This window comes from Trichoderma camerunense (genome assembly GCF_050948025.1).
Source record: "Trichoderma camerunense strain CBS 138272 chromosome Unknown V8C40scaffold_3, whole genome shotgun sequence".
Taxonomy (NCBI): domain Eukaryota; kingdom Fungi; phylum Ascomycota; class Sordariomycetes; order Hypocreales; family Hypocreaceae; genus Trichoderma; species Trichoderma camerunense.
Genome location: NW_028145367.1, coordinates 1,853,865 through 1,877,745, shown reverse-complemented (window position 1 = coordinate 1,877,745; position 23,881 = coordinate 1,853,865). Strand labels below are relative to the sequence as shown.

The 23,881-nt window shown below is 51.1% G+C and overlaps 5 protein-coding genes across 5 annotated transcripts; 2 read left to right on the top strand and 3 right to left on the bottom strand.

The window, feature by feature from the left end:
* Nucleotides 1-2,757: 2,757 nt before the first annotated feature.
* V8C40DRAFT_236324 (uncharacterized protein) lies at nt 2,758-5,603 on the bottom strand. Its single transcript, XM_083214022.1, has 2 exons — nt 5,044-5,603; nt 2,758-4,977 (listed from the first exon to the last, which is right to left on the bottom strand). The coding sequence occupies exons 1-2, from the start codon at nt 5,141-5,143 to the stop codon at nt 3,455-3,457; spliced, it is 1,623 nt and encodes a 540-aa protein (XP_083077263.1). The 5' UTR covers nt 5,144-5,603; the 3' UTR covers nt 2,758-3,454.
* A 10,517-nt stretch (nt 5,604-16,120) lies between these two features.
* On the bottom strand, nt 16,121-17,073 carry V8C40DRAFT_147940 (uncharacterized protein). The gene has a single exon (XM_083211272.1). It carries the CDS (start codon nt 16,862-16,864, stop codon nt 16,235-16,237), a length of 630 nt encoding a protein of 209 aa, XP_083077262.1. The 5' UTR covers nt 16,865-17,073; the 3' UTR covers nt 16,121-16,234.
* Nucleotides 17,074-19,004: 1,931 nt separating this feature from the next.
* V8C40DRAFT_147879 (uncharacterized protein) lies at nt 19,005-19,996 on the top strand. The gene has a single exon (XM_083211270.1). The coding sequence runs from the start codon at nt 19,162-19,164 to the stop codon at nt 19,819-19,821; it is 660 nt and encodes a 219-aa protein (XP_083077261.1). The 5' UTR covers nt 19,005-19,161; the 3' UTR covers nt 19,822-19,996.
* Nucleotides 19,997-20,677: 681 nt separating this feature from the next.
* V8C40DRAFT_147885 (uncharacterized protein) lies at nt 20,678-21,443 on the bottom strand. The gene has a single exon (XM_083211271.1). The coding sequence runs from the start codon at nt 21,331-21,333 to the stop codon at nt 20,788-20,790; it is 546 nt and encodes a 181-aa protein (XP_083077260.1). The 5' UTR covers nt 21,334-21,443; the 3' UTR covers nt 20,678-20,787.
* Nucleotides 21,444-22,349: 906 nt separating this feature from the next.
* On the top strand, nt 22,350-23,386 carry V8C40DRAFT_147868 (uncharacterized protein). Its single transcript, XM_083211269.1, has one exon. It carries the CDS (start codon nt 22,569-22,571, stop codon nt 23,196-23,198), a length of 630 nt encoding a protein of 209 aa, XP_083077259.1. The 5' UTR covers nt 22,350-22,568; the 3' UTR covers nt 23,199-23,386.
* The last annotated feature ends 495 nt before the right edge of the window (nt 23,387-23,881 follow it).

Below are 23,881 nucleotides of genomic sequence, written 5' to 3'. Positions count from 1 at the left end.
CTCGCAAGGCTCTCGATGCTCATGCCCCCCAAGGCTATGACTTCACTTTCATCATCCATCGAGACGTAGACGTCCATCTCGTTCCCCATCGCCAGGCATGGCATCATGACCAGCGCACATCATGGGCCGGCCAAATTTCGCCCGGTGAAATCGCCCATCGGCAGTATTTTCGGTTCGGGCATCATAGCCTATGTGTCCATCCCAGACCAAAAGCTGTCACTCTGACATTCTCCGTCCGGCGTCTTGTTCCCCAGATCCGCAAATGAAGCAAAGAGGGAAAACGAAGCCACCAATTACCAGCTCAGCTCCAGCTCTCAGCTCCGAACGCCGCCCCCAGATTCTCTAGCGTCCGGGGAAAGGAAGAGGAAATTACGGAGCAGGAAAAAAACTCAAAAGCCAGCAAACGTGAAGAGGCGTTCCCCAGCTAGCTGAATCCAGCCGCAATAACATGCTGTGTGGTTTCTAGCCGAACGCAATTTTGCCGGGGAAGCGGAGCCCTGTCCTTGCGATGGCGGATGGGCAAAAAGAGCAGAGCAAGCCATGCCATCTGATCTTTGACACTTGTTGCTGCCTCGTGCTCGTAACGTGCAGTTCGTGGAGGGATGGGTGGAAGCCGCGTTTCCTGGCTGCTTGGCATGCTTATTGCTGCATGTGCCCTGCGTGCGTACCTGAATCACGATCTCCTATAGGATCTGCCTCTTTACGCATTTGGCTTCCCTCCTCTCCAGACAAACCTTGAAGTGATGTACTGTAGAACATGACATCCGTTGTACAACATGTAGCGTCTTGTAGATTGAAATAAACATGATGTTCTAAATAAGTTGCACATCCTAATAGCGCAACAACAAAACCCAGGCAGCACTCAAACCTGAATCATGTCCCGACTCGTCCTGAGCAACCTCCAGAACGCCATGTCTGCACTATTCACAGGCCCAAGAACGCCTCTTTTGAACCCTTAACCGCGCGAGATCCGGCCATCCAGCCGTTTAGCCTCTTGTAATGAATGTCTGCAACCGCCCATCCCCCCCAAAAAAAACCCGCATATTCCAGGCATCTACCAAAAGAAACCGAAGAGCCGCGCCTTGTTTGTTTTAGCATCCATTGCGCATATACTTAGACCCAACAAGAAAAAGCGCCCTTTCGCAACGATCCGAACACCAATTCGTTTCTTTAGCAGGAAAGCGGCAGAAATTCAGTTCACAGGGGGGAAAGAATTGCCGAAGGCCGCTCGTCTCTCGTCGGCTTATACTAAACAGAAATCAATAGCTCATCCGATCATTGTTCTACCTCATTCCGAGGTCCGATCGAGTTGTCCCATCCTCTTGTTATTGCAACCCGCGGTAAAAAGAAAAATCACCGAAACTCAAGCTCCTTCTTTGACAGTTGACAGCTGTCTGTTTCCCACTCTCTCCACCTGTCAAAAAGATTGTCGCGCCTCAGAATGAATTGACAAGTTCAAAAGCAACAAGCCACAAACATAATGGATGGGGGTCAAACGATTCAGGAAAATCAACCCCAAATTGGGGGGAAAGCCACACAACAATTAATCACCTCTCTTTTTATTTTAATTCTTTAATACAGTATTCATTGTTTGAATCAAGTAATTTGTCTGTCGCCCCAGAATAAATGACATTTACTGTACACACACGCATGTTATGCCACTCTTCTCCCCCACCATAACCTGTCAATTTTTCCCAACTGCCAACGGATCCTCGGATCTCGTGGAGACTCCATCGGCAAAAAGAAACTCCCCCCTCCCAAATTATTCACAATAAACTCGTGGCCGTACTGTAGATTCAGAGATCCCCCCTCCAACAACGAATTTGCTTGTGAAATCTAATTGCCGTCATGTCCCCAATCTTCCCTATTGGTCATCACTCAATTGCCGATTTGCGCCCCTTTGAATGAATGCCAAAACTGCCCTTGTTCCTCAGCCTCAAACCAGCCCTAGCTCCAAAAACAGCTCGTGCTACTGTAAGCTCCCCTCCAGCTCAAATTCACAAACCAGCATCTCACCCCGAAATCACGACGCACCTTCTTTCTCACTCCCGATTCCGACAACCCCGTAACCGATCCGTAGCCGCGATAATCCGGAATTCCATCTCATTCTCTTTGCGCCCTCCCCCCAATCCCAATCCAATCCAAAGCCCCCCCCTCACATTCTCGTACTTCTCTTGCTTGCACCGGCTCATTCGGTTTCTGTGGAGTCGCGGTGGACTTCCGCTTCCCAAATGCCGCCCGGCCTCTCTGGGGCGGCTCAAAAAATCTGGGCACCTACTCGTACCTTAGTCGTAGTCATTCTCTTGCCTGTCCGCCCTTCACCGCCATGGGGGACGCGGACGGGAATGAGTCAATATGGGGTCAGTGCCAACGGCCCTACTGTACTTTGCAAAATTTTCTCATGCCCCAAAGCATCTTACGTGCATGCAGGTCGCGGAAAAAGAATGGATTGCATGTTTATCGACCTAGTTTTCGTAGTAGCACCGAGAAAGAAGCAGAGGTAGCAGCAAAAAGCCGCTGTTCTTGCCAAGGGTATGCGAGCAGAGGTGCCGTACTAGTACTCGGTACTTGTTGGCAGACGCAACCATCAGCTCGGAAGCAGAGTACTATGTACCGCGGTTTAATCGTTAGTCAATGAATCAATTAATTGCAGAGGTTCACATGGAGGAACCCCCATGCTACGATATTCCGCCATTTCACATTGGCATGTCATTGGCACACAATCCTTCACATGGCACAGGCAAATGAGCAAGAAAATTTTTCATCAAGAATTTATTAATGTTTTTGGCCAGGCTGTCCATCTAAAAGACACCTTTGTTTGGTAATAACCTTTTGTTGACATATCTCGTAGAAAACAACACATTGTTGTAGAAAAAAGACCCACGGGAGCTCCTCTTTTTGGCCTCCACTAAGCTTTTTCATCTTTTTGCTGCCTTCTTTTTTTTCGGTCTTCTGTAGACCCGCGCATGGGACTTCTTTTTTTTGTCCCCGCTTCATGTCTTCGCTGGAAATAAGAGTAAAAAGAAAAAATTTTCCCTGACCAAGGTCGCCCCTGGAGACAACGCATCTTCCCGACCCACTAGAATACACTCGGTTGAAACAGAAAAAATTCGTGAGCCCCTTCAGAGCCACTGTGAACAAATCGAAAGCTCAGGCCATGGTATCATATGAAAAGCAACGCCACGTAAAGTGCGAATGAGTTTTTGTTTTGAAGTGTCTCAACCAGACATTATGAGACCAAAGATGTAACAAGAGAAGAAGAATGTAAAGAAAAGAAAAAGTGTTATGTCGCTTTAGTCATGACGTAGTTCCGTTTCGCCTGTGCAGCCCATGTTGCTGCCATGATGATGTGAAATCGAAACCCCAAACGCCATTAAATGTGATATACACGGCCAAAGGCATATATAAAAATGATTAAAGCCTTGCCTAACAGGTCAATCGTCGTCATAATCGTCTACCAGCCCTTGGAGTGGTAGCCATTGAATGCCTCTTTGGTGAAGTACTGGTTCCAGCTGCTCGCGTTAACATCCTCAGCCTGCTTCAAACAGGGCCTCTCTGGGTACTGCTTCAGGTTGGCAACATCGTGTGATGTGTGTCGACGCTTGAGGACAGCATTGGCGGTGGACGACTTCTGCTGTCGCTCCCAGAGAAGGTGGCGTCGAAGAGACTCGGTAAGCTCAGTGGCGAGCATGTTGCGGCGGGTTGTTCGAGGAGAGAGAGCAGCTTGGGCATGTACGTGGTTGGCGGTGGCGGCAATGGGCTGGGCACTGGATCGAGGAATCTCATTGATAGGCTTCAATGTTGTTGACTGGCGCATGCCCTTCATCATGAGGGGGCCATCGTCGGAGTCGTTAGGTGAGGCAGCCAGTGACGATCCGTTCATGAGAGATCGAGACCTGGAGAGAGCAGAAGTAGATTGAGACGCCTGGTTGCCAGGGTTCAAGCCACGGTCGTTCTGAGCAAGCATCAAGGTGATGAGCGATGGTCGGGAGGTCAGGTTGACCTTGGACTCGACACGCTGGAAGAACTTCTCATCGACGCTGGGCTTTCCACTCTCGTCGATAGAGTCCTCCCAGTCAGAGGAGTCGTCATCGTCATCAATGGCACTCTCATCGATGTACTCACCCTCGGTATCAGAGTCAATGGCAGACTCGGCATCGAGGTGGTGAGTGATGTTGTTGGTGCTGAAGGCAGTCTGCTTGGCGGCACGACCACTGGCCAGGGAGCTCTCCTCCTCGGAAGAGCCACCAATCTGGAACATGGGCTTCTTGGAAGCCAAGACTGACTTGCGAGTCTCGACGCTCTGGCCAGCCTCACTTGATGAGCATGAAGCTCCAAGGGCAAACCTGGCGGGTTGCTTCTTGGCCTGGACGGGCTTGTGGGCTGGTGATGAGCTGGGCTCGGGAATGCAGTCGTCGATGGAGGCGGTAGGCATGGGGGGAGCTTGGAAGACGGGAATGCCGGCGATGTCCTTGGGGGAAGAGGATTCCATCTCGGCAGATGCTAGTGAGACCTCTGAGGGCTGCTCGGAGAAGCGGGACTCGGTGGTGGTGGATCCAGATCGGGTGATGGACTCGACTGGCTTGCTTAGGGGAGAGGTTTGAGTGGGAGCGGAAAGGGGAGCCTTGTCCTTGACAATGGAGACAACCATCTTCTCAAAGTCGTCGGAGCTGATGTGGCGATCCCGGCGGCTAGCGGAAGAGTCTAGTCGTCGTATCCTGGGGCGGATCTCGAGGGGAGCTGAGACGGAAGTGAATTCGGGAGTGTCGTCGTCCGCGAGGGAGTCGACACTGCCAGAGAGCTGAGGAAGCTCGGGAAGGCGGGCCTCTGAGGGGATGGCTCTGGGGGCAGTCTTGGTAGACTGGACTGTTGATGATCTGTGAGCGTTGTCGATGAGCTGTTCTCGTTGCCAGAGTCTCCAGCTCAGGTTCTCCAATCTGCGGCCTTGTTCAACTGAATCTGCGCAGCGAGAGAAGACTAAACCATAGTGTGTTAGTGTTGGTCCTCGGCTGCCTCTTCCCATTCTGATCGCCAAGTCCTTACCTGTCCACATAGAATACAGGTTGGCAGGGTTTCCGGTGTCGACCTTGTGGATGACGTTGGCATCCACTGTTAACACGTGTGTATCTAGGCGGTAGGGCATCGCTGCCGGGTGAAGATGCTCGAGAGTGTCGAGCGTTGGGTCCACGATGATGATGGTGAGGTTGAGTGTTGCGGATGATGCAAGAAGGTGTCGATGGTCAAATTGCCCGGTGATCAAGTTTGAACTCTGGCAATTACCAAGTCCAATCGTCTCCGGAAGTGTAATGCAGTTCAATCGACGTTGAGGATTCGACCAGATGTGAGCAAAGGCCGAATGCGTATTATATGGAGTCGTCGATGAGGGGGCGGTGCGGGTGAATCGAGCGGCGTCGGATTCGGAGAGGTGCTTTGGGCTGGTGAGAGGGAAGGGTGATTAAGAGTAGAGGATGAGGCCCTTCAAGTATGTTGATGTCGTGCCCTCTTTTGTATGGGTATGCGGAGAATGGAGAATAGAATCAAGAGGTCGTCGAGAAGCTGGGGAACAAGATCTAGTTATTAAGAAGTAGGGTGTATCTTTGGGCCATGACAGGTTTTAAGAAGAGGGTGGAATTGGGGGGAGTGAAGACGAACGTACCGCCTTCACGCAAGGGCAGGCACCACGCCCCGGGGGTGTGGGAGTGGGGAGTGGGGAGTGGGAAAAGAAATGGAGGGGGATGGTACCTTGGCCGTTGTACAGTACAGGTACGGAGGTACTGAGGTACGTACCGCGACCCCGGTTGGGAGCACGGAGGTGCCGCCAGGTGGGCAATTGGGATGAATTTGGCGCTAAGGGTGGGCGAGTCGCTGTGGGGGCACGAAAAGGACAGCCCAGGACTGATTCCAGGGCAAAAAAGCGCTGGCGGCAGGGGTCTCAGCACCAGAGATGCCAGAAGGGGGACGAGGGAAAACCTGTGCGCTGGTTCGGAGAGGTGCCGCCGCCTCCCCGGAGAGATTAGCGCGCACGACCAGTCATACTGTCCTTTCCCCAAAGAGGAATCACTCGCGCCCAGTGGTATTTAAATGGTTCCCATACAAGATTAGCGTTTGTTTTTTCTTCTAGTACAATTCAGGAACTGTCCATCTACGCCGTTCTCAGCTCTGAAGCCCTGCCATCCCAGCACGACGTTCGGCCCTGTCGCGACGGACACAATCATGTGACGGTCCCCCTTCAAGAGATCCGTTTAGCAGAGGAAAGATGCCTTGCCCTAAAACATCTGGCTATTTCCCCTTTGAGACTAGACGAATACCGGTCCGACAGCGCTGTGCCTCAACAGGTAGCTATCAGCCAAAGAGGGAGTCTGGAAATTGCAATTCCCGTCACGCGGTGCACTTTTCTTTTTCTCCTCTCGCTGTCTCTCTCAGTGATTTTCTCGCCCCCGCAAACGGTCCAAGCGTTTTCGCTGCGTTCGCCATGCGGCCCCGAGAAACGGTTCTAGAGCCTCCGTTTACCTTTGCCTCCCGAATTGACGGATGCCGAATCCGTACAAACACCACAGACATACAGGGCAGATTTCGCTTTTGCTCACTGGCTTCTCTGCCCTCCGCCCTGGCGGCTTTCGGGTTAGTGGCTGGTTTCCGCGAGATGCGCATTCGGCATTCGGGCGGCTTCAGGCTCAAAGAGTCATGTCACGTTCGCTTGCGCAGACGTGTGACGGACAATTGAGATGGACAGAGGCGAGATTGTCCAATGCTGAGCTCAATTCACGGCTTAACCGCCATTGCTGTGCGCATCTTCTCTCAGAAGGTCTCAAGCTAGGCCATGGAGATGGCATCAATCAGGGCCAATCCACGGTCGCGCAATTGGACCGACGGCTATTCAAAGGGTCCCCCCCTCTTCGAGCCGCTCGGCGAATTGAGAGGTGCTACGAGTACGTACAGCCTACAGACTACAGGCACAGAGAGCAGCTTGAAATGAGTGAGTGAGCTGCTGAGCCGCCGTGGATGTGACGTGCCCTGACTGGGGGGCCGGGGGCTCTGATACTGGCCCAGCACACTGGCCAGGTGACCCAGCCCTGTACCGAATCGCTGCTGTCTTTGGTGATCACAAACATCGAGGCCAGGCCAGGCCGCCAGACAAGGCCTTGCCTGTCCCTGCCCTTCCCTCGCCTCTTGATCAGAGGAGAAACGGCCCGGATGGAGGCGCTGGTGCTGATTGACGCCGGCTGAGGCTTGCCGCTGCTTCATCTTGCTGCGCCTGACCCAGCGCAATTGCTCCAAGATCATGGGGTAAAGGCGACCGGACGATGCAGAGCCTCGCAGGCTGCAAACCTCCAAGGCCCAGAAGCCCAGAGGGGGTGACATTGGGGCCTTGCTCGCCCAGTCCCTCGGCGCCAGCGCACCAGCGAGTGTCTGCGACAGTCGGGTCACCTGTCCTCGCCTTCTGGAGGGGGTTTGATATGGATCATTGCACTGACTGAGCGTATGGATGGGTATCAGTCAGTTCCCGTCCTCCTCTCAGGGGGGAGTGGGAGAGAGCCAATGCTCTGCAGGGTCCTCCCGACCCGCCCCCATTGGGTCACCAGGACACCCGTCCAGAGCAGAAACAAGCTGCAAGCACCCAGAGCTTGCCAACGCATAGCTGTCCGCCGCATGACCTCAAAGACTTTTCCTTGGTCCACGGGCTATTGCTTTTTTGCTGGCTTCCCATTCATGAAACAGACCAACGAATGCTCACGGGTGCAGCATCCTTTGTGGCTTTTGTGGCCAATGACTTGCCGCAACCGCCCATGTTGGCTGTCGCAGGCTCGTAACTGATGATTTGCTTTTTCTTTTTTGTTCTATTTACAGTAGGTAGGTATGCTGTTACTCCACGAAAACTGCCTGTACTTGTGTAGCTGCTCGTACATGGACGAAGGGGAGAGGAGAGGAGGAGAGGGGACGAAAACCACGCAGGCCAATCACCGCCGCCCAAAATGGCATCGCCACAACGTCCAAGCTTTCCCTTTTCAATTGAACCGGACATCAGGAGTTCAAAGGGCAGGCAGCAGCATTATTCTTCCTTTTTTCCCCACGGGGTTATTATAGTAGGGTCTCGTAGTGAGACTTTTTTTCCTTCTTACTCTCTCAAGAATGCGGAGTATTACTGCTAGTGGGAAGAGAGTAAGAAGTAAGAGTAATACTCGTACGAGTTCCATCAAGAGGCTTCTCGGCCGCAATCACGATACTAGGCTGCTTTGTAACATCGGCTGAAATTAGCCCTGGCTGAAAGAGTCTCTACTGTATTTTGCCTGTAGCTGTTGTACTTCCCTGCTAAGGCTTAGAACCGCGACAACTAGCGGTACCAGCATTGCTCCCAAATATTCGGGCCCGCGGAAGCTCCCCGTCTACAAGTAACGATTAGCTCCTCAGGTGAATGTCGCGAGGATCCGGGCGTGTGGAAATTAGACAGGACCGGCAACCCGGATCGCGATATTGCAATTAAACAAAGAAATCAATCGGCCGCCTGTCAAAATTTGAATCTCTTTGCCTTTTACACGGGCTTGACGGGGGAGGAGAGGGGGGCAATGCAATTCAAGCAGCAAATCTCCTCTGGATTCGGATTCCTCTCCCTCCTCCCCGCCAACGGGTCCTTGTCTCTGCATTATGCGCGACGAAGCCCGTGCTTTTTTTTCCTCCTCTTGTTCCCTGTTTTGGCGGGATTTTGGCCCTGCGAGGCTCCGTTTTCTTCTGCACAGTTGCGGAACCTTGTAAGCGGAAATGCAGGCAAGCTGAGCAGCGCCAGAGCCACAACGCGCCAGATGTAACGCCGCGGTCTCCTCCAAGCCTGTCAGAGGGCCGCCGTTTTACACGTCTCACCGCTCGGGCTTTTCCCGACCTGTTTTGATGCGTTAACCTTGTTTAATGCTGGTTCCCCCAAACGAGTGCCGGCATTGCAGTAAGCGTTTCTTTTCTTTTGCTAGCGGCAGGCAATGGCGACACGATTGCCCTGAACGGGGGTCACTGAGGGCCATTTGGGGCAGGATTGCCGCTAGAATATCTTCCGACGTGGTATAAACATTCACATGAAGAGGAGAATGTAACGTATCCGGCCGTCTGGGGTTCGCGATGGGGCGAAACGGTCAAGGCCGCCTTATCGACAAGCCAAGCCGGAAACGTGCCTATCAGTTCTTCACAGATATCTGGAGCTTGTTATCGCCCTTTCATTACCTAACACGAGAGATTGCTGCCTTCTGTCTCTCAATTCGACGGCCAGGTTGTTGTTCGTCCCATCGGAATGACCCTCGGAATAAACCCCGGGGGGGCAAGCGGGGAAAGCGGCAAAACGGTTGAGTGTCTCTCCTTTGCATCAAGATGAGATGGAAAATTAAACAACTGCAAAACGGTTGATCGAAATAACTGGGATGTAAATAAAAACAAGGTAAATAATACATGATTAAATAAATTCAAACGGCAGTTAATTACCTGCGACTGTAAAGAGCCATGAAAGTTGACTTGTCGCAAACAAGAACTGAATTAACCTGTTTTAAGTCGACGCCTCATTTCTTATTTCTTTTTTTCTTTGGCCTTCTTTTTTCTATTGTACTTTACCGAGTAGCATTGACGGACGCCCGAGTACGTAAAAACGGCGCATGAATAATACATAACAACCATGCAAGAAGACAACCCCGGGCAAGCCCAAAGACACGGCACTGGAAAGCCGGGGGCCACGATGGCATGTTGATGCGGCACGATGTTTCAGCTCGGTAGCATTTGATTTCGTTTCTTTCTTTCTTTTTTCTAGTGATTCCATTTTTTCCAAGCTTGATCCCTCAGCTCCCCCGCGTCTGGGGATAACGCACGTTCGCCTCGAGAATATGCAACGGGGAGCCCGGGACGTTACGGAGAACCTGGGCAGCTTCATGCTAGTCTACGCATTTTCTTGTTACTTATATAGCGAAATGCAACGGCAACGGATGCCATTGGGTCGTCTATTAAGTCCAAGTATTGCGCCATGCAGGGAGGGGCCAGAAAGAAAACAGGATATCTGAGAAGGGGGTTTATCTTGCTATTCAAAAACTTGACAGCTTTTTCAAAACAAACGGCGCCACGGTAGCGGATCGGAAATGCGTGTCTCAAAAATAGAGGCGATATTGGGGCTTGCAGAAGGGGAGAGGAGCTTGCAAGGCACCTTGTTCAGCCACTGAAGCTCCCGTGACTTGCGGCCCTGCCTTGTCAGCCCATGTGAATATGCGAATGGTAAAATCAACCAATTACCGCGGTTCTGGGAGTCCTGACAAAGCAAATTTACCGTTTTCAGCTCGGGAAAAATTCCCAAAGCCAGCTCGATCTTTCCGGGCTTTCGTATATTACAGCCAATGAGTAGCTATGGAAGCGGCCGCAGCGAGTTTCAATAGCAGAGGCACCGCGTACTTTGCGGAAATTGTTTGCTCGCCATTATTTTCTTTTTTGGCTTCTTTCCCGTCCATTCAATCAGGCTTCATTTCCAAAGGGGGGCTTTTCTGCTCTTCCCGCATTATTCTAGTCATGTGTTGAAAAAAAAAGAAATCAACCAACCGCGGCCCTGCTTTTTCTGATCCAGCTGTCAAACCAATAACCTCTGCACACACATACACACTTCACTCCCGCCATGAGAGGAAACGACGCCGTCCCCTCCACACCCCCTACCTTGAGCTTTCCTGTGACAAGAGACCCTCCTGATTCGCTTGATTCCGGCGGGCAACCGAATCGGGGCAGACACGCACACACTTCCTGCAAAATGCGCGACCCGGCAGCCGGTCCGGAGGCCCTAGCGTGTCCTGCTGTCGCGCCCTAGCGCTTCTTCCCGTTGGGCCATGAGATGTGAATCAGCAGGAGGGAATTGGTGTGTGTGCGTTGCGTGTGTGAGAGAGAGAGTCCCGAGGAAGTGTGATGCAAAGGGCTAGTTCGTGATGGGACGAGTGTGGTGGTGGTGACGGCTCAAGTGCAGGTGCCGTGTCGCTATTTTGCACCAGCAGGCACAGCTCCTTACAGATGCGAGCGAATGAAGGCGGTCATCACATATTACGTATGGAGAATATTGATGCAAGGCATGTTGAATGTTGGCAACCCGTGAGCGGGGCTGGCCGCCCCTCTGCTCTCTGTTTACATGTGAAATTCTCCTCAGGACCTTTTTGTTTTCTAAATCGGCGTACTATATTTTATTTTCGGTAATGTAATGCGGAAAATCCTCCGTCTCATGTGCCCGAAGGTGTACAGCGCGCATACGTATACATGAAAGCATGTCAAAGGGCTATCCGCGGTGATGAATAATAAGTCGTAGAATGGTTACCCTTCCAAGACAAGTTTGGCCCATACCCCTTGAACCTTGACTGAACAACTGACACCAGCTCCGGCCAACTAATAATTATGCTAAAAACTATGGATGCGTCCGCACCGATCAGCCGAAGCCTCAAATCACTTTACTGCGACCCGCTAGATTCCCCCGTGAGCTGGGCACGATCGCGGGCGGCCCAACCTTGGTCTGTCACATATGATAGAACGGGCGAGATGATACACCCAATTTACGAAGGGCACTACTACGCACCACAGCCTGACCGGATGGGCGTGTTTCCTCCTTGCTTATTAGCACAGTAGCGGAAACAAAGGGAATAAGCAAAAGAAAAAAAGAAAAGGGAACAAGCACAATGCATGTGGCCGCCGGAACAATCTCCCGGCACAGCTTAGGCGTGTGAGGCTGAATCAGGCGGTGATGCGAAGGGAGCTTGTTGCATGTCATGCAATATATTCGAAGGATTGGGCTAGCAATGCCGCTGCTACGCCGTATATGCAAGCCCGAAATGCACATGTGTGCTTCGTCACCTTACTGTGAATTGAGAAGTTGATTGTTTCCTCGAGAGAAGATGGCCTTTCCTCTTTTGGAAGTATGTTTTTTATCAGACCCCTCGAAAGCAAGGGAGTTTAAAACGATATCACATATCAGCGTAGCAAATCAAGAAAAAGAAAAGAGTAAAAAAGGGGGTTGCAGGACGCAGCTCCTGAAAGATGCCGTTGCAAAGGCTTTTCGCCTCAATCTGTTTTGCACAGATTGGTCCCGTGATGTGTATTGCTTTGTCTCGTCTTCTTACCACTTGTTCCGCGGTTGCGATTCTCAGTCCCCCGGGCTCTGAGCCCCGTCTGGCACAGGCATTGCGCTAGCGGATTGGTCTCGGGATTTTCATACCAAACAGTCTCATCGCCCCAGGGTCTCTGTTTAAGAAAAAGTATAATGGCAACTGAGACAATTGGTGAATTCTTTAAGCCCGTCATGTGATTTACAGCGAGCCCCCTTTGCTTGTGGGCTTGACATGTAGGAGTAGGTTAGATGGCGATCCGGCATGTGTTCGCGGATCACGGAGAGCTTGCCGGGCCGGAGCATCACAACCGGACCCTGATGTGTTGGTCGGCACACCCTAGACCTGAACAACAAAATAGGTAATTTGTATACGGCGGGTGAGACATCCCTTTGTACTATGTATCCTTGAAAGTATGGTTTTATTTTGTTTTAATTTTTATTTATTTTCTCTAGTAATATGACTCAGTGGGTTTGTTTCTTGGTGGCGCTATATTACTCCCTTGACTCAATTGTGCCAGCATCCAACCGCGTTTGAAATGCTTGCAGCGCTGATGCTGACGTGGATTACATGTACGCTATTGCATGTATACAAACGATTGGACTCCATGCAACAAGCTTCTTTCCCCCGATGCCAAGGAAAGCTGATGCCGCTGCTTATCGACGAATTAGCAGCTGAAAGCATGCATGACTACTAAAATAGCTTATTACAAACCCTCGCGTTTGGGATCCTGCATACGCTGCGATCGTGCTGTTGGTCCGTTGCAGCCACCAACTTCCAAGGAAGTCATACACCACAATGCGAGGGCGGTGGATCGCCGTCGACCAGTCATTAAGCCACCCCAAACACAGGACGCTGACGTCTTTAGTATTCTATACTGGGCATGGCATAAAACCTGCTTTACAATGTCATGTCATATATGATATCGTTGTCTCTACCGCATCTAAACACGCTACGTGCGATGAGGCTGAAGGGCAGTCAATGGCTTTAGGTACACATCTTCCGCCCTCGAGAAACCAGCCGAATGAGGACATTTGACTCAGATTTGGGTAAAAAGCAACGCGGCGCACTGACGCAGTAGCTATTTGGCCGATGTGAGGCCACGCTCCTGTTTAGGCACATTCCTGCCCTTGTGCCTGGGGGAAACAATGCATTCGGATCGCCAAGCCTGGGGTGCGTTATTCCCGTGTTCCTTGCTGGACAGGTGTCCCCTTTGTGTTCAGCTGAGAAGCCATGCCAAAGGCGTGCACATATTATAAGGTGCAAAGACGGATATGGCATGATGCCATCTACGGATGTATTCTAGTTGAGGTACGGTATTATCCTAAATGGAAAGTAATTTTTCCGTGAGATAGAGCAGGACAACCGGCCACCCCTGGATTGATGTCGAGTGCCTGAGTGCCGATAAGCGAGAGACGACCTCCAGATCGTATGTCGGGGCACGGATGTATCCCAGGGGTGGCGATGACTTGCTGAAGTGACACAGGATTGAGGGGAATTGAAACAACATGGAGCAATAATTGAGAGCATGTGTGGGGGAGATGGAAATGAGAATGCATTGACTTTAGCAAAAATGATTTATTTTATTTTATTTATTTTTATTATTTACACTTTATTCTCTTCTGATGCACCAGGGGGTACATCTTGGGACGCGCATTGATGAAAGCGTCCATTGCCTTTCACCGACAAATATAGCATGCGGCGAACTATCGAAAAGGCAATTGCGGCGACAAGGCGCATAGACTTTTGGAGACTCTCGGTCCTTTTACTTTTGGGCCTGACAAATGCTATTTTTATTTTAATTGGGTTTATTTCTATTTTATTTTATCGATATATTGTATTTATATTTCGCCGTACTGGTCCCTGAAGATCACGAGGCTTAGATATCAAATAACACTGGGTATTTGGAACAGCTACTTGTCACATGACTCCCGCAACTGGACGCAGTGGATATCCCGTTCTCGGAAAATCAATTGTCTAGAACGTGGCCCCTCCATTGATCAACTGTACTGACTTGCGGCCGAGTAATGCATCGCCAACTCACGTGAAGCCGCCGTGACAACTATTTCGCACCTATACGCTGGCCAAGACGTAAAGGAGCGCTGGCAATCGTCCTTTCAGAGCCGCACTTGACGCCGGTCTAGCGCAGTTGGATCATCCAGGGTAAACCGTAAGCTGATCGGCGGTCGAGACTCCAACGTGCCTGTAAACAGCAGTTCTAGAGCTGCGGCTCAAGCATATCGCAGATCAATTGGCGGGGAAGCTGGTGGCGATATGGAGCACAATGCCCATGCTCTTTGATTCACTTGCTGGGTATTAGGAAGGTCATTTGTTCGCCACTTGATCCAGCAGAATGGCAGGTTACTCCGTATTCGCATAAAATCAAGTGCTATTTCGATGTCGGGCCGGGGTCATCCTGGGTAAAGAGAGCCGAGGCTCGTTTCCGGCAAGGCGCATGGCGCATCGTTCAGCGTCCGATGCATGATAGTTTGGCCCAACGACACATGCCATCCGGTAAGACGAACGTTTTGCCAAGGTCGGAATCAGCAGACTATCTGGCTTTTGCCATCCCCATTCCCCCATCTCGTGCAATCGAACTACCGCCCCCCCGCGGGGTAAAACGAGGGTCTATTTCCATTTAGGCACGCTCCTGACATGCCAGAGTTCTCTCGCCGCCGAGGCTAGAGGCACGAGTATATTCCTCTTACCCGGATTGCCTCTTTCAGGCATATGTCTGATGACTGATGGAGAAGCCCTTTCTGCTGCGGATTGGTGATGACTCAAGTCAAGGCTCAAGCGGAACACGGACACGGCATGAAGTCAAGTGACGGCTGACTAAGGAGGCGAGCACCGTATTCTGCGGTTGAACGGAGACGGCACATGACATGCGCGGAATGCCTTAGGTAACAGGTAACGAGCTGTCAAGTTCTGGCAGGTATTGGCGGGGACGGTACTTGGTCTGTGTACTGGACGGTCAACACTGTATTACCTAAGGCACTAACCTACAGTATTATATCCACCATTATTATTTTCCATTTATTATTTTCTTCTTGTTAGCGGAATTGGCCTCCCAAGAGGGGCAGCGCGTGGCGGCGAACTCCTTGGAAGGGGTTTAGCTGCCCAAAAGGGAAGTCTAAGCGCTTGGCCGGTATTGACCGAAAAGAAAGGACTGACTGGACTTTGATAATGCCCCTCCACCAGACTATCGGTTGATCGTGAGCATTTAGCAGAGCTGGGCGGGGGCAAGCAAGTAGCTGTACAGCATCTGTGCACGATTCGTCCAGCCACCGCTGCGTCTTTGCTACCAGCGAGCTCTTATCAAGCCATTTCACATGCGCAAAACAGAAGGACATGAGAATGAGCGGGCGAATTACTGCAAACATGATTCTACAGCCGAGTGGCTTGCTTGAACAGGCCCTTTTGGCCTTTTGGCGCAAGCAGAAGTGCCCAAGGGAATTGAGCGAAAAGCGGGGAGGTTCGCCAGGGAACTTCTTCAACGTTCTTCTGGAACATGCAGGGCGGTTTCTTCAGCCTGGCCAAGGGGGAGCTTGCATCGGACCGCCTTTTTCTCTCTCTTTTGCACCTGCGTGTGTACAGTACATTCACTCACTCACTCACACACACTCGCATATCCCGTAATGCGTGTGAATGACACGCCAGTTTCTTGGGAACGTCTAATCTTAGCTCGGCCGCAACCCCATGACTCGGGTTCGAAACAGCTATCGCCAAAGTCAAAGCCAAAAGCAAGAAAAAGGCATGGCACAGCTGGGCATAATTTCCTTCTAGAAGCCCGCACTAGTTGGCCGACGATCCCCTTGCTTGTGTCAAGAATTCTGTCTGCCTACAGAAGAGGGGGGGCGCGTTTGAGAGCATTTTTCGGCCCCGCAGCCGGAGTAGCGCATCAACAAGTTGGATGAGGCTACTGAACTTCACGCGCGCTGGTCATTGGCCCTTGGTTCAAGCCTTGTGGTTCTTTCGATGGACATGCAGGGACCCCCTGCGGTGCTAGACAATGATCAGGCCCGAGCAATCAACCGAGTGAAAACCGAAGCCGCGATTCATTCGTGGGCACGTTTCCCGGCGTGGACGCTGAACGGAGGGAAATACGGTCAAACTGGCGGAGAGAACTTTGGAGACGGGAGTCATTACTGCTGATAATACCTGGTCAGCGTGTACCTGATCTGTGCTTGGCCACCGTTTGGATGCTCCTCACTCCCCCCAGTCGCATCCTTCATGCGCTGCCGGTACTCTGCCCGAGTTCTTGGGATGGGAACAAATTTGAACAACCCACATGTTCTGCGCCACACGGGGCATGTCAACGCCGCCACCCGTGTCATCCCGACAGTCCGACTGGATCCGACGACGCAATACTGGAGAGGAGAACCCAGCCAGCCTGTGGATAACTTCACTGTGCGTTCTTTGCATACTCGTGGGACACATTTTGTATTTTCCCCATCGTCCCAGTGAAAAATATCCATCAGGTGGGCACGCAGCGTAAACAAGGAGCCTGAGATAAAAGGCTGAAATGGAGCACTGGACTGGGATTCAGCCAACATTAACGGACAATTACAATTTTGCATGTGTCTGGCTACGGGGAAATGGGGCCCGGGAGGGAATTCCGGGACGAGGCTCACGAACTGGACGTGGAGCTGCCCACCGCTTGGAGGGCTGTAAAAACTGGCGAACCGGTAAAACTGGTTTTTGGTTTGTATTGTGGCTGTTCTCATGCGAGTTCTTGGCTCTCCTGGTGTCTCATTTCTTGGCTTGAAGCCCATCGTCAACTTCGGGGAACTGCCGCCATTATGCCAAGTTTCTGCCACGGCGGGTGTCAGTCCGGCTCTTGAGAGAGAGAGAGCGAAAGACAAGAGAGACAGTGCAAGTACCTTACCTTCTTCGTATTATCCATAACGGGGGACCGGCTCCGCAAGCTATGGCTATCAAGACCCTTCGCTTCATCCACTCGTCGGTGGACGAATCCGGGCTCCATCTGGCCTGGCCTTGGTTTTCTTGAGAGTGACTTTGACAGAGGTCACTTTTTTCTCCATCGCTGGAGCGGATCCCCGATGCCCACCTGGCTTTTGTATCGAGAAAAAGGCATTGGCTGGAAAGGATATACGAAGAGGCCCGCGCTAACAGAGGGCCTGGTGGAGAGCAGTGCAAATGGTGCAATTTTTTCTCGACTCCGTAATTAAGCTAACGATTGGAATAAAATTTTAATTGTTTGACATGACTTGCGAAAATTAAAATAAAATAAAAATGGGAAAAAAGAATTATTCACACCGACTAGGGGAATTTATCCAGCTTGTGGAATTCTTTTTGCCCGATACTGTACTTGTATAAGGTCCCAGGCACATGGTAAATTCACACAATCAAAGTCAAACCCGGCCTACTGCTGCTGCTTCTGGCTCCCCCAACACCGGAATCTCTTCCCCTTTGTTCCACAGGTTGGAACGGAGACTGGCCCGCCCACTTCGGGCCTTTGTGCGAAGTAGCTCCGGACAAACGCCGTTGAGGGAGCCGACCGTGTTGGACGAATGGCCAACTGTTGAATTGCACTTTGTTTTTGCCTTGTTTTTGGGTGGCTGGCTGGCCTTGAACCCAACTGTAGAGAGAATCCTATTGTATGTACGTGTCTACTCCGTAGGGGCGATTGTATGTGCGCAGAATCACGCTGCGGAATGATCCGGCAGTGCATTGGAGTGTTGGTAGCATGTAAGTTGAGAAGTATCTGGAGCCGTATTCTAGCGTGTGCTCGCAACGGCAGATGCGTCTTTGTTGGGCCTTGCGAGTCTCGCTGCATGTGTCCAAGGCACTTGACATACTAGTATTACATATTACATGCTTGTACTAGGCGATGGAGCCTAACTTGAGTGCTCTGTGCTCGTAGGGCTGGCATGCTCGTGGTTACGCGTGGCGAGGCATGTAAGTGCAAGTGCAAGTGCAAATGCAAATGCAGATGTCGCCAGTGGACAAAGAAAACCCGCTCTGTGTGCATGTCGCGCATCAAAGATCGAGATACCCGCCTTACACGCGTGCTGGATAACAAGAAAACATTATGCATGTCTACGATTCGTCGAGTCAGCGGTCTCACTCGCTGCCCTGCCCTGCCCTGCTATCGATCGAAGGGAGTGAAGAAGGTTTATCTTTCTCCGTGAGACATCGCCACGTCAGTAGCTTTTCAGGCGTTACATATCGTAATTAACAAGAAATTGGAGATGGATTGTGCTTTCCGGTGAACCATGCCCTCGGGAATTTGGTGGCGATATGAATAGGATTGTGAGGTTTTGGTGGTTTATTGTGGCATTTCTCGGGACGCTCTTGATGAGTGGCAGGGCAGACATGTTTGTTGCCTTTGACTGTTGCATTGCCGTTGGTGGCAGTGAGAAAAAGGAATTTGAAAAGAAAAAGAAAATAAAAGAAAACGCAGATGAAAGAATAAAATTAAATAAAATAAAATTTAATTGTAATTATATTATTATTATTCATCGTCTGTTGGTCGAGGCAACCACGCATGTGTGCTATTATTACCTTCAAGGTTTCTTTCTTTTCTGCACTTCCACCATCAAACATCCTGCCCAACAATAAGGCCGCCTCGCTGCCAATGAGGTTACAGCGGCCGCAGTTCGAGTTCGCGGCTCCGCAAAGAGGCTGCGAAAAGAGGCTTGGAAGAGGCTTAACGGGCTGGCTAATGACAAGTTTGTTGGTTCGTCTTGCAAACCCATTGTTTCCTCTCTCCCCTATTCTACGGAGCAACAACATTCTATGCCGCCATCTGCGTCACTCAATTGACAGACAGCCCTACTGTATCGTTTACAAAGCAGGGCAGGATCGAGACTTTGCGCCCCGAGCGTCTTGCATTGGCCTGCCTATTGATCTCCCGGCATCTCCCTTGCGCTATGCCTGCTGCCAGGCACGATGTCAGGCCAGCAAGTGTTGGATGAGCTGCTCTATTCGTCGTTTCTTTTTCTGCCCTTTTGCTTCTGGCGATTGGCTCAGCTTGGGCACCTCCTCGATGAGGATGGTCCATCGCCATGTCCGAGTGGCCTGAGGGCAGCATCATGACCCCGTCGATATGCTGGCTCCTGCGTCCAACCGCGGCAGTTCCAGCGGTTTGATACGGAACTGGCAGATGACTGCGAGCTGCATGATGGGGGCCAAGGCCGAACGACAAATACCATGGCCAAGGTACGTTTGTATTGGGTGGCAGACCATTTGTTCTTTGTCTACATGTACACCAGCTAACGGGGGGGCTTTAGATGAAGTGTCTGGCTGGCATGTAAATGGCTCTACGCTAATGTCGAGAGGCAAGTGTTGGCGATGGCATCGTCATGCCGTCAACGACTTATTCTATCCAGAAACGGTTCAGCCAGCCGAGACGGTGACCTTTTGCTGCCAAGGCAAGGCCCGGCGAGGCAAAGGCGAGGCAACGGAATGGCCTCAAAACCTTGATGCTTCGGGCCCCGAACAGGCGAGTCTCATGTCATGCGTCGCTGCAGAGCAGATACTCGTGATAAGGCTCCATGTCTATGGCCATGACCCATCTCTGTTGTCCCGCCGCTGCTCAAAGGCAAAGGCAAAGGCTGGCACAGTGGCACAGCCTGACGGGGCCGCCTCTTGTTTGCGTTGCTCGAACCGTCCATCAGAAATGCATCAAGTGACCTCGAGCTCCTACGTGGCCGCTGCAGGATGGCGCCCGCTCCGCCTTCCCCGCCCCTTATCATTTGATGTCTAGAAAGTTATCCGCCACTGCTGCAAATCCAGCCCCCAAGGGTTGGCCAGATGCATCTTCATCATGGCCCTCTTAGGCTGTTTCATGACCCTTTGGACATTTTGCCTGGATGCTTCACCGATGGGCTTGGGCTTGGCCCAGCTCAGCGCCAGACACCCCCCGTGGGGAGGGAGGATCGCTGTCAGATGATGACCTGAGACGAGAGCCTTGACGATGAGCGCCTGTGACAAACAAGCCAAAGCGAAAGCGAAAGCCAAAGAGTCGGGGTGCGCGGCTTTGCTCGTGTCGTATCAGGACCATTTGCTCTGCTTCGGGCGGATTCGCAGCGCCGCAGATCCCGCGAGCAGGATGCGATGCGTCGATTCAGTGGCCAATTCGCAGCAGCTATTTCATACGTGCATACGGAGTACATCAATAGTTATTACTACTGCCCGTATCCCGGGCGAATAATGACGCGGGGAGCTTTGACAGACAAAAGAGATTTGGCAGATGTCGTCGCCAGTTTCAACTCGGTTATGAGCGTCTCAAATTCAAATCAAAATTACGTTGGCCATCATGACCATCCTCTTTCTTCGCAAAACTCTTGGCCCGTAGCCCCCATGTGGCCGCGGAAGTGGCGCTTCAAAATGTCTAACAAGGAGAAAAAAAAAGGACCTGACACTGACGCGACCGGGCCGCACCCGAGAGATCATCTGATCGAATTGAGTTGCTCTGCTTACATGTTATTCTCGCAGGGTCTTTGTGCCTGAGCTGATAGGCGGCGTCAACTTGGGGGACCCTTGCAAACTTGCCTCTCCAGGACTTTGCTTTTCCCTCTTATTCTACTGTAGAGGAGGGGGTGTCTAAGAAGTGGTGGAATGTCATCGCTGGAACGAAATCATGTCTTTTTTCGTCCAGACACGGGATGCTGTTAGTATTTCTTCAGCATTTCATCTTAATCAACCCCCAGCCAAGGCAAATCTCTGCTCGTCACATTGGTGACAAGCCCAAGCCCAAGAAAGAAAAAAAGCACGCCATTTGTTGACGACTTTTACCGCGTGGGGGCTCCGCTCTTCCTGGTCGCCGATTGCTCGTTATTCTTGTGATTGCGCCTTGCCTGCTGAGCCCGGATCTGACCAATTGGCGTGGGCGTCTCCCATATTGCGACGGGATACGCGGGCTTCCCTTCTTCATCACCGAGGTCGCAGCTTTAGCGGGTTTGAATGGACTTTGCGAGGGGATCTCGAGGGGGCACGTGTAAGCCGGCGTTGAGCGAGCGACTCCGGCATCGCCCGAGAGATTGACATTGGGATGACTCTCTGTGTGTGTGTATTGATGCATTGATGCTCTATGACAGGATCTCCGAGGTATCAGACATGATCGCATGTAAATGATGGCAAATTCCTGCTTTCTTTCTCTTTTGAATACAGTATCCGAGGATGTGAAACGGTAGTTTTCGGGTGGTGTTGGCAGCATCTGATCTTGCGCTGAGCCGAGCGCTGCTGAGAGTTGAAAGCGGATGCAAGGATACACCATCTCAAACGGCACAGCATCAGGGGAATTTAGCTGAGAAGATACTACTACTAATGAGAAATAATAATGATAATATTAATACAATGATTAAAAATTAAATAAGGAACCCCCAATCTAGTGTCACCGTCAATTTGTCACTCCATGTGATTTTGTTTTATGTTTTATTTTATCTATTTATTTCATTTTATATTTACATATATGTATTTTCATTTACAAATTTTAATCTAGGCATCGGCATCATCCAGGCTACTAGCTGGTCAAGCTGAGACTGTTCTTCCTCGGGTTACCCTTCCCATCTATTCCTACCTAGAGGGTATCACACGGCAAGATGTGGCTCACTACAGAGTGTGGTATACAGAGGGTGTACCATGATGAAATTGACTTTTTCACATGAACAGAGACAGACAGTTTTCGAGCCCCCGCCGTTGGCTACTGGGTCGGGGTCATTGCTACTGGGTCAGGGTCGTCGGACAAAGCACGTAGCTCTTCAAACGCCCATTTTTTTTATTTTTGTCCCTCTCTGTTGAACCCCGTGGGAGATTGGCTTTGGGCTGTTGGTGTGGTTGAACATGCCCAGAAGATCAACTCGTATTCATTTTGTGCTTGGGGGCACCATTGACTGTTGCTGTAACCAGCCTTGTTGACCGAGCGTGTTGTCTGTGACTTGGCAGAGACTTTGCTGATAACAAATTCCCTAATACTTTCTGGAGTTCATGTGGCTTTTCTGAACACGGCTGAATCTTTATGAGTCCCAATGACTGCTTGATACTTGCCACCGTAAATAGTAGAGCTGATATCATGAATCTGTGTAAGCTGCAACGTCCTTTGTCAGCTTGTAAAACCACCACACAGAGTCACAGATGGGATACGAAAAGAAACTCTGACACAGAAGTTATGCGGGTCTCACTTCAGTCTGCTCCAACCTCATCGACCTTTCCCATAAGAGCTCGTCACCGACTTGCTCATCAAGGAACCTCCCTGTACCTGTACGCACGCACGATTCTGTCGGCGCTCGTTGCTGCTGCTGCTGCGCTACCCTCCTCTCGCAATCATCATCCAACCCTCTTCATTCTTAGAGGGCTCAATGGGAAACACGGGAAGAGAGATGGAAATCTACTGGCCCGCGACTTTCTTCCCCCCTTTCTCTCTCCCGATGAATTGAGTATCCCGGGTGGGCAAAGACGACCTTCCCTACACGGGTACCGACAGGTGCCCCACGGGGAGATGCTGCAAATGAGATGAACTCCATACCTTTTTTCACTCTTTTGTGGAGTGTAAGCGGGAGAACTGCCCATGAACCTGGGGAGAAAGAGTTTCACAGTCAAGAAGTCGCCGAGACGGGAAGACGCTGTGAAAAGGCAACTTGTTTGGTTCAACGGGAGGATGTACAAGCAAACAAAAATCATACCCCTCCTCTCGTCTTTCTTACCCACAGGCAGAAGGATGAGCGAAATGAAAGCGTGTCACAGCGAGAAAAAAAAAAGGAGGAGGCGCGGACCAGCCCATTTCCCTCTCTCGAGATTGATCATGTGGCCCTTGGAATCTCCGAGGGCCATGTCAATTTTTTGTTCCTCCTTCTCTCTTATCTGTCTGGATCGGATATCTCTTCTGTTGAATGGTGTTTGTGTCATTCATTACACACGGACGGGCTGAGGCTGGCTTGGAAAGTAAGATGGGGAGACATATGCGGCTGTGAATCATTTGCTGGAAGACAAGGCGAGACATGTAATGTAATTCTCGTCTGTCTCTTCCTTGCCGAAAAGGCACCGATGGAAAGTCTAAGCGGCGTGACTTTTTTTCTTTCTTTTTCTTTTTCTTTTTTTCTTTTACCGTTAAATTCCTTTTTCTGTATTTGGCCCCCGGAATGAGCTGGCCGGTGCAAGACTTATTCCTCGTGATGCTCGGATGACACTTGGCAAAGGAACAGCAGGGAGAGACATTCTTTTCCCGTTCTAAAAGTAGACTCATCTTTCAGCGAGAAATTGGAGTCGAGACCCTTAGAAAGGCTCGGGCGTTGAGCAAGTGACTGAGCTGCTGCATACCGGATGAGCAAGAGACCATTGTAACAAAGAAAAATGAGCCACAACGGTACACGCAACTTTCACACGACCTGCGCCAGCGTCGTACCGTGGATTGCCAGTCCCTACCGGGTACTTCCTCTCCCGTCCTTTCTCTCGCAGAGCATTGACTCGGCCTCCACGCGATGGGCGGACAATCTTAGACCGGTTCGTGTCTCACATATGCCCTACCGGAACAAGCCACTGCTCATCACACCGACTCTTTGAAGACTGCCGGCCTCAGCTCGACCCCGAGAGTGAGCGTGACCCTGCTTTTGTTTCTGATTTTTTTCGGAGGGGGGCGTGATTTTCATTCGGGTTCTCTGCTTTTCGGCCCCGTCTTGGCGGTCTGTGCGACGACGAGAAAAAAAGGGCTGGAGAGATAGTTGGGGGGAGGAGGGGGAGTGTGTCGTTTTGCCTAGCTGCTGCTGCTGCTGCTGCTGCTGCGCGCGCGTGTCTGTCCATCCCGTCTTTTTTCGTTGGAAATTGAGAGT

Bases quoted from the DNA above. Each gene is read 5' to 3' on its own strand.
- V8C40DRAFT_236324 (XM_083214022.1), bottom strand. From the start codon at position 5,143: ATGCCCTACCGCCTAGATACACACGTGTTAACAGTGGATGCCAACGTC. The intron at 4,978-5,043 runs GTAAGGACTTGG...ACTATGGTTTAG, and splicing joins CCTGTATTCTATGTGGACAG to TCTTCTCTCGCTGCGCAGAT.
- V8C40DRAFT_147940 (XM_083211272.1), bottom strand. From the start codon at position 16,864: ATGGGCTTCAAGCCAAGAAATGAGACACCAGGAGAGCCAAGAACTCGC.
- V8C40DRAFT_147868 (XM_083211269.1), top strand. From the start codon at position 22,569: ATGAACTCCATACCTTTTTTCACTCTTTTGTGGAGTGTAAGCGGGAGA.
- V8C40DRAFT_147879 (XM_083211270.1), top strand. From the start codon at position 19,162: ATGCTGGCTCCTGCGTCCAACCGCGGCAGTTCCAGCGGTTTGATACGG.
- V8C40DRAFT_147885 (XM_083211271.1), bottom strand. From the start codon at position 21,333: ATGGTGTATCCTTGCATCCGCTTTCAACTCTCAGCAGCGCTCGGCTCA.